The sequence below is a fragment of the Punctularia strigosozonata genome (genome assembly GCF_000264995.1).
Source record: "Punctularia strigosozonata HHB-11173 SS5 unplaced genomic scaffold PUNSTscaffold_8, whole genome shotgun sequence".
Lineage (NCBI taxonomy): Eukaryota > Fungi > Basidiomycota > Agaricomycetes > Corticiales > Punctulariaceae > Punctularia > Punctularia strigosozonata.
The window spans coordinates 1,035,124-1,050,448 of NW_006767440.1; the positions used below are offsets into that span (position 1 = coordinate 1,035,124).

The 15,325-nt window shown below is 59.7% G+C and overlaps 6 protein-coding genes across 6 annotated transcripts in view; 4 read left to right on the top strand and 2 right to left on the bottom strand.

Moving 5' to 3' along the window:
- Window positions 1-2,696, top strand: part of PUNSTDRAFT_121077 (translation initiation factor eIF-2A) — a 5,127-nt gene extending 2,431 nt beyond the window's left edge. The window contains exons 7-13 of the mRNA XM_007384925.1: window positions 85-369; window positions 438-1,027; window positions 1,160-1,314; window positions 1,412-1,530; window positions 1,596-2,052; window positions 2,120-2,408; window positions 2,458-2,696. Of these exons, the coding sequence (XP_007384987.1) occupies window positions 85-369; window positions 438-569 (417 nt within the window). The 3' untranslated portion in view covers window positions 570-1,027; window positions 1,160-1,314; window positions 1,412-1,530; ... (1 more) ...; window positions 2,120-2,408; window positions 2,458-2,696. The remainder of the gene's footprint in view (window positions 1-84; window positions 370-437; window positions 1,028-1,159; window positions 1,315-1,411; window positions 1,531-1,595; window positions 2,053-2,119; window positions 2,409-2,457) is intronic.
- A 158-nt stretch (window positions 2,697-2,854) lies between these two features.
- Window positions 2,855-4,807, top strand: PUNSTDRAFT_27236 (glycoside hydrolase; the record flags this gene model as incomplete). Its single annotated transcript, XM_007384926.1, has 3 exons — window positions 2,855-3,189; window positions 3,247-3,346; window positions 3,428-4,807. Coding segments are annotated over 3 exons (1,815 nt in total), but the record flags the coding sequence as incomplete, so codon positions are not given.
- Window positions 4,808-5,940: 1,133 nt separating this feature from the next.
- PUNSTDRAFT_39239 (OPA3-domain-containing protein) lies at window positions 5,941-6,657 on the bottom strand (the record flags this gene model as incomplete). Its single annotated transcript, XM_007384927.1, has 4 exons — window positions 5,941-6,007; window positions 6,099-6,323; window positions 6,403-6,572; window positions 6,622-6,657. Coding segments are annotated over 4 exons (498 nt in total), but the record flags the coding sequence as incomplete, so codon positions are not given.
- A 2,221-nt stretch (window positions 6,658-8,878) lies between these two features.
- PUNSTDRAFT_135409 (uncharacterized protein) lies at window positions 8,879-9,406 on the top strand (the record flags this gene model as incomplete). The annotated part of the gene is made up of 6 exons (XM_007384928.1): window positions 8,879-8,944; window positions 8,996-9,043; window positions 9,111-9,135; window positions 9,187-9,200; window positions 9,248-9,276; window positions 9,334-9,406. The coding sequence occupies 6 exons, from the start codon at window positions 8,879-8,881 to the stop codon at window positions 9,404-9,406; spliced, it is 255 nt and encodes an 84-aa protein (XP_007384990.1).
- A 754-nt stretch (window positions 9,407-10,160) lies between these two features.
- Window positions 10,161-11,816, top strand: PUNSTDRAFT_114307 (RNA polymerase II-associated protein; the record flags this gene model as incomplete). The annotated part of the gene is made up of 7 exons (XM_007384929.1): window positions 10,161-10,554; window positions 10,620-10,834; window positions 10,900-10,987; window positions 11,057-11,279; window positions 11,355-11,521; window positions 11,583-11,659; window positions 11,715-11,816. 7 exons carry the CDS (start codon window positions 10,161-10,163, stop codon window positions 11,814-11,816), a joined length of 1,266 nt encoding a protein of 421 aa, XP_007384991.1.
- A 73-nt stretch (window positions 11,817-11,889) lies between these two features.
- PUNSTDRAFT_144383 (uncharacterized protein) lies at window positions 11,890-14,995 on the bottom strand (the record flags this gene model as incomplete). Its single annotated transcript, XM_007384930.1, has 4 exons — window positions 14,538-14,995; window positions 14,336-14,476; window positions 12,053-14,282; window positions 11,890-11,982 (listed from the first exon to the last, which is right to left on the bottom strand). The coding sequence occupies exons 1-4, from the start codon at window positions 14,714-14,716 to the stop codon at window positions 11,890-11,892; spliced, it is 2,643 nt and encodes an 880-aa protein (XP_007384992.1). The 5' UTR covers window positions 14,717-14,995.
- Window positions 14,996-15,325: the final 330 nt, after the last annotated feature.

Genomic DNA, 15,325 nt, shown 5'->3' on the forward strand with positions numbered 1-15,325 from the left:
CACGGGCGGTACCGCAGCCCGGCGCCAGGGGGGAGGAGGCACGTCCCCGGCGCGCCGCCCAAGTCGCCGCCGCCGCCGCCGCAGGACGGGGAGAAGAAGGGGCAGAGGAAGCGGAAGGGGGGGAAGGACAAGGAGAAGGGGGGCGCGGGTGGTGGTAGTGCGGCGCCGAGCGGGGCGGCGACGCCCGTCGTGCCGCCCACGCCGCCGAACGAGGATGCGAAGCCGACGCCTGGCAAGCTCGAGCTGAAGGTGAACGGGAATGGAACGCTGCAGGTGCCCGGGGAGGCGGGGAACAGTGTGCCGCCGACGCCTGGCGGCGAGGCGGGGCTGGACCCGGTGGCGAAGAAAGTGCGGAATCTGAACAAGAAGGTCAGGGCTGCTTTTTCTGTTTTGGATCGGACGTCACGATCGCTGACGGGACGTTTGTATGCTACCAGCTCAAGGCGATCGACGAGCTGAAGGACAAGCAGAAGAAGGGCGAGCGGCTCGAGGCGACGCAGTTGAAGAAGATCGAGACCGAGGCGGAGATTCGGAAAGAGCTTTCGACGCTCACGAACAGCGCGGCGTGATCGTACCCGCGCCGCGCCGCACCATCCCACGTTGCTTCATCTTCATTTTTTTCCCCGTCGCTGCGCTTTCCGTTGTCGTCTCTTTCTTATTTTGTCGTCGCGTCGCCGTGTGCGTCGACTTGAGTAAAGAGAAAACAAAAAATGTGTTTTTATTCGAATGGAGAAGGGACCTTGTCACGCGAGGTTTTCAGCATCCATCCCCGCATGTCCCTCCCAATGACGCGAAAGAAAGATCTACAAGGTACATTTACGGCGCCGCGGCGCACTCTAGCAGCTTCTTCCCGCCGCCGCCGCCGCCTTCGGGGTAGTCCCCGAAGTCCCAGTCAAAGCAGTCGACGCAGTCCTCGTCCTCGTCCACGAGCGGCGGCACCTCCGACTCGTCGTCCCAGTCCTCGGCGAGCAGCTTCTCGACGATGACGCTAATCCCGTGCGTGCGGATGTCGACCGCCCAGCCGAGCCTGTTGCGTTTTTATCGTTTATGTCATGCCAATCAGCAAGGGGGAAGGCGGAGAGAGAGAGAGAAAAAAAAGAAAGAGAAAGAGGGTGGGGGGGATGAAAATTAATAATAAAACGAAAAGAATGTAACGTACTTGGTGATGGTGTCGTACCGGAGGAGCTTGCCCTGGTGGCAGCGCGACTCCATCGCGTACCCGGCGAGGGCGCAGGTGGAGGCCATGCCGGTGCAGGTCCCCTGCGCGAGCGGGTCGGCGGTGTGGTAGACGTGCGTGATGTGCTCTAGGTTCGGCTGGATGTTGACGTGCGGTCAGGGGGGGTCGGTTCTTTGTCGACTCGCGCGGGGATATATATATATATATATAGGGGGGGAACGGGGGGGTACGTACGGGGGAGGGGAGGTGCAGTCTGCGGGCGGCGAGGCGCTCGGGAGGTGTTTCGAAGCCGACGGTGGGCGCGCCGAAGGTGGCGCCGAGGAGGGCGGCGAGCGAGCCGCCGAGAGAGTGGCCTGTGCGTTTGTATATCATGTCAGATATCCCGCCTTTTCGCGGTCGGTCAGATCGAGAGCCTGACCTATCAGCCAAACGTTCGAGTTGGGGTACATGTACGTGATGTTGTTATACAGGTTCTGGCGAGAAAGAAAAAAAGAAAAAAGGACGTGAGCCGGCCGCGCGCTCCCCGAAAGAGGTGATCGTGAAGGATGATGATATGGAAATGGGCCGCTCACGGTGCCGATCTGGTAGAAGGAGCTGTCGTCGGTCAGGCTCTGCTCGAGGCAGTCCTGGTCACATTTACCGCCGCCGCGGTAGCAGCCGCAGACGGGGGACCAGGTGGGGCCGACGCGGGCGCAGCAGCAGGAGAAGAGGAGGTTGTCGTTCAGCTTGTCCTTCTTGACCGTCGGGCCGCCGCCGCCGACGAGCCAGCCGGCGGAGGTGCCCTTGATGGAGACGACGACGGTGCTGTTGTCCTCCGTCGCGAAGACGTGGCCGCGGAAGCCGTCTGCGTCGGGTTCCCAGCCGAAGGGGTAGCTCTATTTGGGGGTGTGGGGGGGAGGACGTAAGCAGAAAGCGGAGGGGGGATGAAATGAGATGACGCACGACGTTCCAGCCGTCGGGGAGGTCGTACCAGTCCTTGTCGCCCGGCTCGGAGTAAGCGTTGTTCGCCATCATCGCGAGTACCTGCAGCGTGCGCCTGCTGCCGATGTCGGGCGCGACGACCTCGACGGGGTCCCAGTCCACCGGGCTCGTCGTCAGGTTCGCGGACGCGTGATTCCGATCGTGGCCGTACTTGAGCAGGAGGTCGCGGCCGTGTCTGCGCGCGGCGGTGAACGCGGCGAAAGAGGACGGCCGGTGGGTGGTCGCGCGGCGCGTGCGTGCCTCGTAGACCGTGTAGGGCGAGTCAGAGTCCAAGTCCAAGTGTAGAGGCCCGGACTGATCTAACGTGAACGCGAGCGCGTCCGAAGGCGGCAGCCGGACGTCGCGGAAGATGGTCCGGGACGTGTTCAGGGAGACGGCGTGCTCGTGGCGCAGCTCGAAGCGGAGCGTCGGCGTCGGCGTCGGCGTTGGTGGTCGTGATGTCGGGTCGTTGAGGAAGAATAACGACAACAATATGCGCAGGCTGGCCGGCAGGAGGCTCAGCATCGTGCAGCCCGGTGAGGGACACAACCAAGTCGAGGCCGGGCGGTGCCTCCGCGCCGGAGATGACCGCCCAGGGCAGGATTCACTGCGCACCGGCACATCCTCGGCGCCCCCCGCGCTCCAGCGCATAGTGGTTCGACCCACTCATCTTTTTGTACTTATCTCTTGTTCTCTCTCTCCCCCACCACCACAGCGATGCCCAGGGTACCGTCCATATCGCCCGCGACGGGCCTACCGACGCCCCCCGACTTCGTGCACACCACCGCCGGCCAGTTCGTCGACACCACCGGACGCACCCTCCTCCTCCGCGGCATCAACCTCTCTGGCTCGGCGAAGGCCCCCGTGGACAAGCCGAGCTACGTGATCGAAGGGCTCTGGGACGACGCCGAGGCCGGCGGGAGCAGCTTTGTGGGCAGGCCGCTCAACCTCGATGACGGCTCGGCCGACGTGCACCTCGCGCGCCTGCGCGGCTGGGGGTTCAACATGCTGCGATACGTCGTGACCTGGGAAGCGATAGAGCACGAAGGACCGTGAGTGCCACGTCTCCGTGCCATCCCAAGCTGCATCGCACTGAACGAGCTCTCCAGAGGCAAGTACGATTACGAGTTCATGGACTACACCGTCCGCGTCCTTAGGAAATGCAAGGAATACGGCTTCCGTATATTCATGGACCCGCACCAGGACGTGGTAAGTGTCGCCTGCCTTAACCCCCCCCCTCCCCCGCCCATGTATCGCACACCCTCACCACGCGCTCCTCCCGCTACCTAGTGGTCTCGCTTCTCCGGCGGGTCCGGCGCCCCCTTCTGGACCCTCCACGCCTGCGGCTTCGAGCCGCGCAACTTCACCACTACCAGCGCCGCCTTCGTCCACGCCGAGTACCCTTCACCCTCCTCCCCGGACCCGGCCTCCTTCCCGGCCATGATCTGGTCGACCAACTACATCCACCTCGCCTCGCTCACCCTCTTCACCCTCTTCTTCGCCGGCCGCGACTACGCCCCAAAGTGCGTCCTCGACGGCGTCAACGTCCAGGACTACCTGCAGTCGCACTACGTCGCCGCGATGGGCGCGCTCGCGGACCGGATCCGCGCCGCCGGCGACCTCCTCGACGACTGCGTCCTCGGCTGGGACAGCCTGAACGAGCCCTCGGAAGGGCTCATCGGCTTCCCCGACCTCGACTCCACCTCCGCCAACTCGACCGCGCAGCTCAAGAAGGGCCCGACGCCCACCGCCGCGCAGTCGTTCCGGCTCGGCATGGGCGCCGCGCAGACGGTCGAGGACTGGGATTTCGGCCAGTTCGGGCCGAAAAAGGTGGGCGAGGTGACGATCGACCCGCGGGGCGTGCGCGCGTGGGCGGACCCGGGGATGGAGGACGAGCGCGGCGTGCACCCCAAGTGGGGCTGGACGCGCGATCCGGGCTGGAAGCTCGGCACCTGCCTCTGGGCGCAACACGGCGTCTGGGACCCGGACTCGGGCGCGGTGCTCGAGCCCGAGTACTTCAACCGCCGCCGCCCCGGTTCCTCCTCCTCCTCCTTCTCCTCCGAAAACGCGGCGGTCGACTTCAACGCGGACTACTGGGCGCCGCACTGGCGCGCGTTCGCGGCGCGGATCCGCGCCGCGCACCCGGAGGCGATCCACTTCGTGAACCCGCCCGTGTTCAGCGCGCCCCCTCCCCTGGACGAGGCCGACCTCCGCGGGCGCGCGGCCTACTCGGCGCACTACTACGACGGCCTCACGCTCGTCTCCCGCCACTGGAACTGGTTCAACGCGGACGCGCTCGGGATGATGCGCGGCAAGTACTCGAACGTCCTCCAGGCGATCCGCGTCGGCGAGGGCGCGATCCGCAAGTGCCTCGGCGAGCAGCTCGGCGTGCTCAAGCGGGACGCGGAGATACTGGGGCCGTACCCGACGCTGATCGGCGAGATCGGGATCCCGTACGACATGGACGGCAAGCGCGCGTACGGCCGCACGGACGGCGGGCGGTACAAGGGCGACTACGGGCGCCAGCAGCGCGCGCTGGACGCGAGCCTGAACGCGACGGACGGGGCGAACGCGCTGAGCTACACGATCTGGACGTACTGCCCGGACAACGGGCACGAGTGGGGCGACGGCTGGAACCTCGAGGACCTGAGCGTGTGGAGCCCGGACGACGCGAAGGGCGGGGAGGGACAGCGGCGGTACCGGATGAGCGCGGCGGAGCTCGGGATGGGGCCCTCGACGCTGTCGCTCGCCACGCTCAAGGGAGGAGGAGGAGGCCCGGGGGAGGAGGACGCGGAGGGGCGCTGGGACGGCCTGTACGCGCTGCTCACCGACGGCGCGCGCGCGCCCAAGGCGTTCTGCCGGCCGTACCCGGTCGCGACCGTCGGCATCCCGTCCCACATCGCGTTCGACATCGCCAAGGCCGAGCTCAGGCTCGCCGTCCGCGTGAGCGCCGACGACGCGCCGCGCGTCGCGTCCGAGGACGCCAGCCTGTCGACGACGTCGCTGGCGCTGGACAAGGACGACGATGACGCGCCGGCGACGGAGATCTACGTCCCGCTCGTGCACTACGCGAGCGACGCGGTTCTGGGCGAGCAGAGCCGGGCGGCGGACGCGGACGCGGACGCGGACGACGACGACGACGGGGCCGGCGCGGCGTCCCGGGCGGAACTGCTCCCGCCCGACGCGCGGCCGTCGCAGGCGGCGTCGTCGACGACGCTGGTCGTCAAGGCCGGCGAGCCGCTCGCGCTGGACGTGGAGGTGTCCGCGGGCCGGTGGGTGGTCGAGGGACAGACGCTCAGGTGGTGGTACCCCGTTCCTGCCGCGGGCGAGCCCGAGGTGGAGTATACGATCGTCGTCAGGCGGCGGGGCGGGGCGATCAAGACGGCGGAGGAGGTCGAGGCGGAGCGGAATGCGAGTTGTTGGGGGCTCGGGGAGTGGATGTGTCCGTTGGAGGGGTGCGTGGTGATGTGATGTGCGTGGAGCGAGGATGGGATTGGGATTTTATAGACGCTCTTGGGTGTGACGATTCTTATAGACGCACGCGCGTACTCCGCGCTGCTCGTGGACGGACCGACTGACTTGCTCGCGACAAAAACGACGTATACCCTCATCTTGTAATATTTCTGGTAATTAGTCTGTGATATACATAGCTGACTGTGACGAATAACAAATCTAGCCTATGGCGATGATGGAGGAGACGGAGTCCGATCCGCTTCCTCCGGGTTGGCATTGGCAGTATTAGTGCGAGGGGCTTCGAGCGTTCGCGGTGTGATGGGCGGCAGCTGTATCGGGTTGTCCGTGAACTCGGCCCATCCTCCGCGAAGACCGAATTCCACGACGCGCTCCAATATCCTCGTCAGCTCAGCGTTCCTATAAGAGGAAGAAATTCAAGCTCGTTTCAGCGCCGCCCGTCTTTGGCGATGAAAAAAAAAAACGCCAGACCGCGCCCAAATCGGCTCACCTCTGGTTAACCTCCTCGTACCGCTCCTCCGTGCTCTTCGCGTACTCGTCCAGCTTCTGGTTCAGCTCCTGGACCTTGCTCGCGAGGTCCTCGAGCGAGTCGTCCACCAGATCCCGACGGCGCGAATTCGACCGCGACGAGCGCCACGTTTCCGCTACGATCAGCAGCGCCGCGACGCCGAACAGGAAGCCCTCGGCCAACGCGTTCGCGCCGTTCTCGATGGCCCTGTAAACGCCCGCCCCCCCGTAAGACGCCCAGTGGACCCGGGTTCTGAGAGAGAGAGAGGCAGGTGGGTAAAACGCACTTGGTTTCCGAGAGCGGCCGAATGTTCTTCGCGGGCTCGCCGAGGAGGCTGGTGCGCAGCCTGACCTCCCCTCGGTGCATTCTCTGTGCGAGCGCAACGCATAGCCCTCGGAACTTTTCGTGTTGCTTGGCCTGAGTCTTTATGGTGTTGCTGATGGGCTTGGCTAAAGTCTCCAAGTGGATGAGGACCGGTGCAGCGCGCGGGACAGAGTATACTCACTCTGATGAGCAGTGTCCCTAGTTTAGCGCTAGCCATTTCTATGTCCGATGGAGATCAGAGGCGACAGTTATATCTGCAAACAGAGATGAGGGAGAGAGTGGACGTGACGGCTCGGTGTGCCCCAGCGACGCGGATGCCGAAGGCTAACGCGTTCTTCCGAAGGTGCCGGGATGAGGAATATTATATTGATAAAGATGAAATAGAGCAAAAAGGTCTGCGAAGGGCACGAGCCCGAGCGCGAACTGACGACACGTCCTGGTCTCGGAAGACTAATTCGGCGAGTCCTGCTGGTTGCGAAATTGCTTTCCTGGCCAGTCAAGGACAGATTATTCCATGCTTGCTCACAGCTTACGCCGCGTGAAGCGATGGTCACCAAATTTTCTCGAGGGGACGGTCTTGAACCAGCGCACTGCGGAACTGGACCGCTGATAAGAACCACCTCGCATTCCCGAGTTGGGGCCGTTACAGCCACTGAACCACGGGGGCATACATTACCGTGTATTTGCAGCCTTCATACCGTTTCGTAACGTGCGCAGTCAATCGCTGAGCGTTTGTTGGCGCAACCTCGCTTGAACTCACTCCCACGTACAGCTTCAGGACTGTTCCCGATTCCTGCACTGAGCGCTGTGCTTGCCGATAATCCGCCTTCCCCTCCTCTTGAAGTCTGTTGACACCACCCACGCAATGGATAGCCTTATTTTTGGAGATGCTCGCTGTCCTTAAGCTTTTCTTAGATGGCTTTCACGAACGCGACGACATGAAGGACACGTTTGGCATCATGCAAATGAGTCGATGACTCCGAGAATCACGCCTGCGCCCGTCGACAATCCACGCGCCAGTCTGCGCTCAATTGACCCTGTCTATTATGAGGGCCGCAGCCGGCGGCAGCGCCATGCCAGAGCAGCCTGCAGCGGAAATCTTGACGTTTCACCGGCTCCTCTGTTCTATATCACCTTGGACCTCGACGTCATCTGTAGCTACACACGACCGATGCCGCAAGCACGGCACGTCGCCCAGAAGACGAAGCGTCCTGCGCATGGGCTCACCAGCCGGTGCTTCCTACCTGCGGTACCGAGGCCTGGACGAGTCCCCATCTTGGGAACGGGGGCGCCACAAATTACGGCGCCTGAAACCTTCGCTCGAATGGTATGCATAACAGGACACCATCCGTGCCTCGATGCTGTCGCAAGCTCCTCTTCAACCCGACTGGCGCCCCCGGTCGACGACAAAGCCTACGACTCGGATACGCGATCTCCTCCATGGTTGACTGGCACAATCCAACAACGATCGCTTTACAGTACCGTAAATATCCCATCTCGAACTTCATTCCACTCGGTGTTGGCTTCATCTGACATCGACATCGACAGAGGGATTTATCAGGCTTTCCCATTTCCTCACCGGTGTAACATGGTGCGCAAAATACTGAATATAAGGTGGATGGAGAATAGCCGCCAATCTTGCAGCAGCTGCGAATTTGCGTTATCTCTTTCATATGACTGGAGTATCATCAGACGCAGACGACCTTGGAGATGGACGATGGTGGTAAGCACCCCGTACCTTCCCCTCCACCGAATACCAGACTGACGATGCGTGACAGCCCTACCTTATCATCCGATATAGTAATTTGCTGTTGTGTATGTTCATCATCATCGGGGCCGATATGGAAGGGTCCGCGCACATAAACTGCACGGCGAGTGGCGTTGTGTTATTAACCTTGACATGCCCAGCTCACGCGTCATCCACAGTGGTGGGAGATAATAACGCTTGTACGGAATATGACCGAGCCACGTCATCCGAACTTAGTACCGTCTTCCAGGGCCTTGGATATCTCGTCGTCGTATTTGCAACCGCGCTCCTGGGCATTCGTGCGTGAGTCTCAACGTCATGCTCGACTCTGGATGCCCCTGACAGCCGCGAGTCAGTATCGCTCTGTTAGGTGGAACGTGGAGAATAATCATCCTCGGGACGTCTATATGGATACTCGACACCGGCTTCAGTTTTTTCGGCACGTCGCGAACTTTTCCGTGTACCCTCAGGCTAGTATATATACTCACGATCACTGTACCGACAGGAGCAACCCGGGTACGCCTATCGCGCACAGCTTTTTCGCGTCCTCGCGTAACGTTCTCCCCTATATATGTAGGCCCCAGAGCGGATCGTCGAACAAAGCAGCGCTGGACTCTGCATGCCGATAAAGACCGAAAGAAACGCGTATTTTGCGCTCGTGAACACGGTCACCCACTTTATATTTCTGACCATGATGATGGTGGGGCTGCGAAAGACGAGGTATCCCGGTAAACTATGGAACCTGGCGTACAAGCAGGTATGCCGGGGCTCGACGGTCTGTGAAGGGGGCACTGACCCTGTTCATTAGGGCATCGTCTGGACGCTTGTTCCCGTGCTGCTGGAAATACCTAACGTTGTAAGTCGTGATCGGTCGAGGAGACTTCGTGATAGTGTCTGTACTGACGGGACAATCGTCCTGTCAGATATTCCTGGTCCTGGACTTGAACGGTAGGTATCTAGCATGGACACCGGTTCACGGCTTATAAAGCTCCGTTACAGATGTCATCAGTGTAGTGCGTCCTCGTGAAAATAGATACTGGCGTATCTTACTCTGGCATAGGTGTTTGAGACGGTATTCACGGTATTCCTGTGAGCGACAATGTCCGTTGGCTGATGGTGATTCAATTCTCACCAAGTTAACCCCAGGGCAATCGTCGTAACAAGGATCTACCGGGACATGTCGGAATTTTCTCCTGGTCCAAACGAGCGAGTGGTTTGATATTGATCTCCGCAAGGATCGCTCATCATGGCGTCGCAGGCTGACGACCAGCATGGTCCGACGAATGAATATCGGATGCTCAGACGATCAGATCACGCCTCACACAACCACGTCGCAACGACCGGAACATACGGCACTTACTTGCCTCCAGCTCCCGTTATACGTGAGTACAGATCCGTATTTCCGGTGAGTCAGATCGTAGGTAAAGTCTGAGACGACGCGTCTTGACGTATGATTGGTAAATCTAGTCGTCAAAGTATAACGGACATGCAAATTCGTGGAAGTACCGACCCTCATATCAGGGCGTAGGGCCTAGGTTCCTGGAAAGATGCGCACATTTTTGACACTATAAGAGCATGAACGAAGCGACTCATGGGCTGGATTCTACACGAAATTTGTTGCCTTAATCCGTTGCGAAGGATGTTGCCTTGATCCGTTCGTTATACTGACACGCTCAGTAAGTAGTACAACCGCTGTAAATACTAATTTTATACCATTGCGATTTGGTGGAGTTTTCCGTCAGAGACGACTGTAGGCTGAACGTTCGAATACTTGCGATGCACTTCAATCGGTAGCGCGCATGATGGCGAACAAATAACTCTCGAGCAAACTGAACTCTTCTCAACGAAGCCCACGTGGGGAGCACGCGAGCGAGGTCCGCGAGGGCCGGCGCCTCTCTCCTCCGCGACTTGGACAACGCTGGGGCAGTCTGCTACAACCTGCATATCCCGCCAACATCATCTCTTTGCCAAACATGAGCGCCTCTGACCCTCTGATTGCGCTGCAAGAAGCCATAAAGGCGAAAAAACCCATAACATACGCCTCAGACGGATCGCCCACACCCTCACTCGCGTCTGCATCCCACATCGTCCTCTCTACGTCCCTTGCGCTACCAAAGTCCACACCGACGCGGCTACGGCGGCCAGGGGCAACTTCTACGGACCCAACAGCAAGCCCTCAGGACTTCTTCTCGCTCGAGGCCGTCTATCTCGCATGGCTCTTACGAGAAGCGAGCAGCGCAGAGTACATGAAGCAGGCGCGGGAGAACGGCCTGCCGGTGGGCTTCGTGAGCGTTACGGAGAGGAAGGGGTTGGTGGACTGGCTCGAGGGGAGGACGGCCAGTCACGAGCGAGTCGTGCCGCTACAAGGTGCATTACGGTTCACAGTAACTCGTTCCGAAGCATTTCCCTGACCGTCGTACGTTCGTCGGAAGGCGAATCAACGACACCACCCGGGACCCCACCGAAACATGGCTTCTTCGCGAGTCTACCCTCGACGTCTGCGTTGGCGTCGTCTCAGCCGCAGGCATCACCGGCCAAGCGCCGATACGTCGCGGACGCGCAGGACGTTGAGATTGTGAAGAAGATCAGGGCAAACGAAATTGAACTGCGAGACCGGACGACGGTTCTTCGCGGCATCAAACCGAATGTAGGTCTTTCCTCCTTTGGTTCTCCGTTCCGAACCAGCGTCGAGCCTGAGCCACTCGTTCCCAGAACTTCTCCGCGCTCAAACTGCTATACTCCGAGAAGCTCAAGAAACTGAAGGACCCAAAGGGCGGAAGCGCATCCGCCGCTACGCCAGGTTCGTCTTTGTGTCCCCCTGTCGTCCTCGTCCATATGCCTGTCCTGAACGGCTGTTTGTTTCGCGTAGACCCCAAACATCTGGCACGAAAAGCCAAGAACATGAACCCCATCATCATCATCTCGTCCTCCCCCACCGCTCTCGTCACAATGTATAACGTGAAACGGTTCCTGGAAAACGCTGTGTTCGAGACCTCGCTAGATGCTCGCGCGCGCGCGACGGCGGAGGGCAACCCCAAGCCGGAGGATCTGATGCCCATATATCGCAGGCGGACAAACATCGACTCCTCTGGGTGAGTGCGGCGCCAACGCTGAAATGTTGCGCGCATACGCATCCCCGTGTGCTAACATCCTTTGCCGGATTGTAGCCGCGAGACCGAGAGTCAAGTCAAGTACTACGTCGTGGATGGCGTGGAGGCTCTGGCCAAATTCGGTCCCGACGCATGGGACCGTGTGGTATGCGTCATGACGACGGGCCAGGCATGGCAGTTCAGGAAGTACAAGTGGCCGGAGCCCAAGACGCTCTTCCACCACGGTGAACAACCCCCGCACCTTCTGCTCAATGCCAGTGTTAACGAAATCGATGCTTTCCACAGTCAAGGGCGTGTATTTTACGTGGACGAACGATCCGGCCAATCCTTCAGTAAAGGATTGGAACGTGACTGAACTCAAGGTACAAATTCCTCCACCGATAAAGCGTCACAACAGACTAATCAGCACATCTCTAGATCGACCGAAACAGACGACACGTTGACAAGGCGGTCGTAGCGCACTTTTGGAAGATCCTCGATGCATGGACGCAGGCGAACAAGCCATGGCTCATGAAGTAACATGCACACCTTTGCTGCTTGCCAACCAGTACATCTATCTTGCACATGCGTGTTTGCCGTCTTTGTGTGTACATCAAGCCCCGTTCCAACATTCTGACGCGTGGAGATCGAAGAGTTGACCGTCGACGTGCGAGGGCGGCACGAGATATGCATCACTAAGTGCTTCCTGTAAAAAATGCGGTGACCTTCCGCCGAACCACTGATTCCCCAAACTGCTCACTAAGCCTTCGAGTTACCTCTGGGTCGTCTGAGGCGAGCAAACGATCTTCGGTCGCTCCCCAGGTTCTCCGAGTTGTCCACCCTTCGCTACGGCGCGCCGAATGAGGATGTGTTTTCTCCATGCTCCTCGCTCGATTCGCCGTGTCGGTGGTGTTGGGGCTGGGGCCATCGCTTAACCTTAGTGGTAGCGGGGGAACGACGGACGCCCGTCGTTGCTCCCGCCGGAGGGCCTCTTTCCATCGGCCCTGTCGAGACAGTTCCAAGAAATCACCGGCGCGAGTTGCCTGTGGCGGGGTGTACCCCACCGACATATCATCAGCTGAAGGTTCACGGGACGCAAGGAAGCTGTTTTTCAAAGGAGAGTCCGAACGTCGGGAAACGCGACGGGCTGGCGGTCTACTCGCAGAGGAACTCCGGTGACTTCTCTGGAAGGACATGTTGACAAACGACCTCGGTTCTGATCCGTAGTGCTCGACGTCCTCAAAGGCCTTGTCGACGCTTTCCTCTGCGAATTCCTTGAGCCTCTGGATGACCTGCTCCGTCTTTCCGAGGTCGTTCGTTCGAGCGTGCACTCGCTTCACGACGTTGACGTGGAAGCCGTGCGTCTCCGCTATACGCGCCATGACCGTCTCGTACCCAACCCTTTGCATATATGTGAGGTCGTCGACGGAGGAACGAGACGCTGGCGACGATCGCCCGGATGCAAATGAACTGTGTGCCGAACTCAGAGGCGCGTGCAACCATCCCGAAGTACGGCGAGCTGGGGAAGACCGTACGCTTGATCGGCGGTATGTGACCTTCTCGCGAGCCAGGGCAGCGAGTAAATCGATGTATGGGATCTGTTCTGCTGCTGAGAAGCCCCCAAATGTCTGTCGCCGACGGTGTCGGGCTTGACGTCTACCAGAGACATCAAGATCAGGCGAACCTTGTGACTCGTCGAGGAAAGGATCGTCGCCGGCTTGTTCGCGTAAATGACGGGACAGACGTCGGCCTCGTGGCGGATCGGAAGCAGGATGCCCGTCAAACTGCAGGCGACCGGGTAGAGGCGCATGTGAGGGTGCCAGGCCGAGGGGCGGTTCTCTGGCGGCACCCAGATATCCTGATGAAACCGTCGATCTCCGCTTTGGGAACCCTCCCCTTTCCGAGGCTCGTTCTGCAGAGGAAACGGCAGCGGCCTCTAACCTGTGCGCCTCCGTGTATCGCTGCAAAGCACGTTCTGTATAGGACGGCGTCGGTGCGAGGCCTGGCTTTCCGAAGGGACCTGCATTATGAGTTGTGGAGAGAAGTGCCTCGTCCAGCTCTGATTCCTGTAGTGGTTCTTGATCGGTTTCCTCGTCCTCCTCTGGGTCTCCTAGTACATCGAGCACCTCATCAGCTGAACTGCCCCCGTCATCCATTATATCGTCCAGATCAACGCTCTCCGTCGAAGCCAAGGCCTCCTCCGCGTCTCGTTCACCGAAGACGGGTTTTTCAGATGAAGATATCTCGGCATGGGGGGTGGAAAGATTGCGGATATTTGAGACGGGCTGTGTGCCAATGATCTGTGCGCGCAGCCTTTCTTGCTCGGGTTCGCCCAGAATTCGCTCCTTGCCCTTCGCCGAGTGCGAGCTCGGCGGAGCTGCAACGTGTGATCGTCCGTCCACTCCCGTCGGGGTCGTTTCCCTTTCGCTAGAGGCCGCTTTGACCTTACGCTTCTTTCGCCTAGGTGGCCATTCCGAGACATGCCCTTCCGCGACCGTTTTCGAGTGCTCCGTCGCCCGTTCGTAGTCCTCGTCGTCCACGCCGCTTGCACGACGTTTTCCGGACGAGAAACGGGAGCGACGTCGTGCGTCCGTCAAGGCGTTGATGTACGGGCCTTCCTCGAAGTAGGGCGCCTCTCGGGGAGCCCGTTTTTGCGAGAAGGACGGGCGAGAAGGAGTTGTCAAGGATAGTTCAGGTTGACGAAGCTGGGTTGTGACGGTGGGGCTGCGACTGAAGTCGGTGAAGGCGTCGGTTTCGGCAGTTGGGGCGACAGAAAGCTCTCGCTGCGCGTGGGCTCCGGACCCATTCTCCGTATGGATGTTTTCGCCTGCGACTACGCGGGTTTCCCGATATTTATGCGCTTTGGTCGTGGGGATGACGTGAGTGCCGGACTTGACGGGATGAAGATCGGTATCGTCGAGCCCAGATGTTTCGGCTTCGACATCCACGGCAGCATCTCCATCAAGCCCGGACGGAGGTGGTGTCGGTTCTTGTGTCTGCACGAAGCTATCAAGATAGATTTTGAGTAAACAGTGACGTTGCGGTAGAAGACAACATACGAGTCGAGGAGGCTCGTATCGTCTGATTGAGATAGTGGACCTCGTGGCGTCGATTGCGCAAGCTGCGATGCGGAGAAGGTAACGTCCAGCAGCGTACGTTCAGTAGCGCTGGATCGCGGCTCCTGAGACCAGATATGGGCGCTGCGTTGCATTTTAGTCAGCCTTGGTCTGACATAAACGAGAACGAGAAACATAAACTAACGAGGTGGCCCGAACCTTGTCCCTGTCCCTCACCGGGGCATGTTGTGTGGGCGTTACCCCCTCTTCCTGATGCCTCTTAGGGATCTCACCAGCATCCTCGTCTTCATCATTCGAGGGACCGTCGAAAATTTCGCCCCCATAGTCATCTGAAGGAGGAACGTCGAACGACTGGGCCCTCATACTCCGCCGAGTATCCTCTGCCTGCGAGACAGGAACATTCCGAATTGCATAACTGAATTGAGAACCCTGAACGAGCGTTCTGGAAGAGTCTTGGCTTCTTTGTGGGGGTGCATCAATCCCATATCTGCTTCGTCCCAAGGGTGGCGACCGTCCTCGCGCAGTTCCTTCTTGAGTCCGATTTCTGGTTGGTTCTCCTGCGGAATTACCCTCGGCCTGTAAAATTCGGGTTCCTGTGCGAGGCGGACCTGCTGTTCGTGTCTCCTGTACACCAGAACGACGCGGCTTCTCCCGCTCTCTGTCCTCTTTCTGGGTGCTAACCTCATGCTTGCTGTAGGCTGAGGTACCTTCGGAGAGACGAACAATCCGGATATCAGGGTTCTCCGTCGGCAGGCCTCGCCGTTCTTGGTACTTCAGAATCCTGTGATTGAACCAGTCTTTGCGGTGGCAGTAGCGATCTCGCCATGAATGCCATGTATGTCTCCGAGCCCAAGGCCAAGTGCCGTCAACCTGATAAGGCGAAGGAGAGACAGATCATCACAGACAGCACGATGAAATAGTGCCCGTAACGTGACGAGCAAAAGTATAACGTACGTCTTGGACTAATCTTTG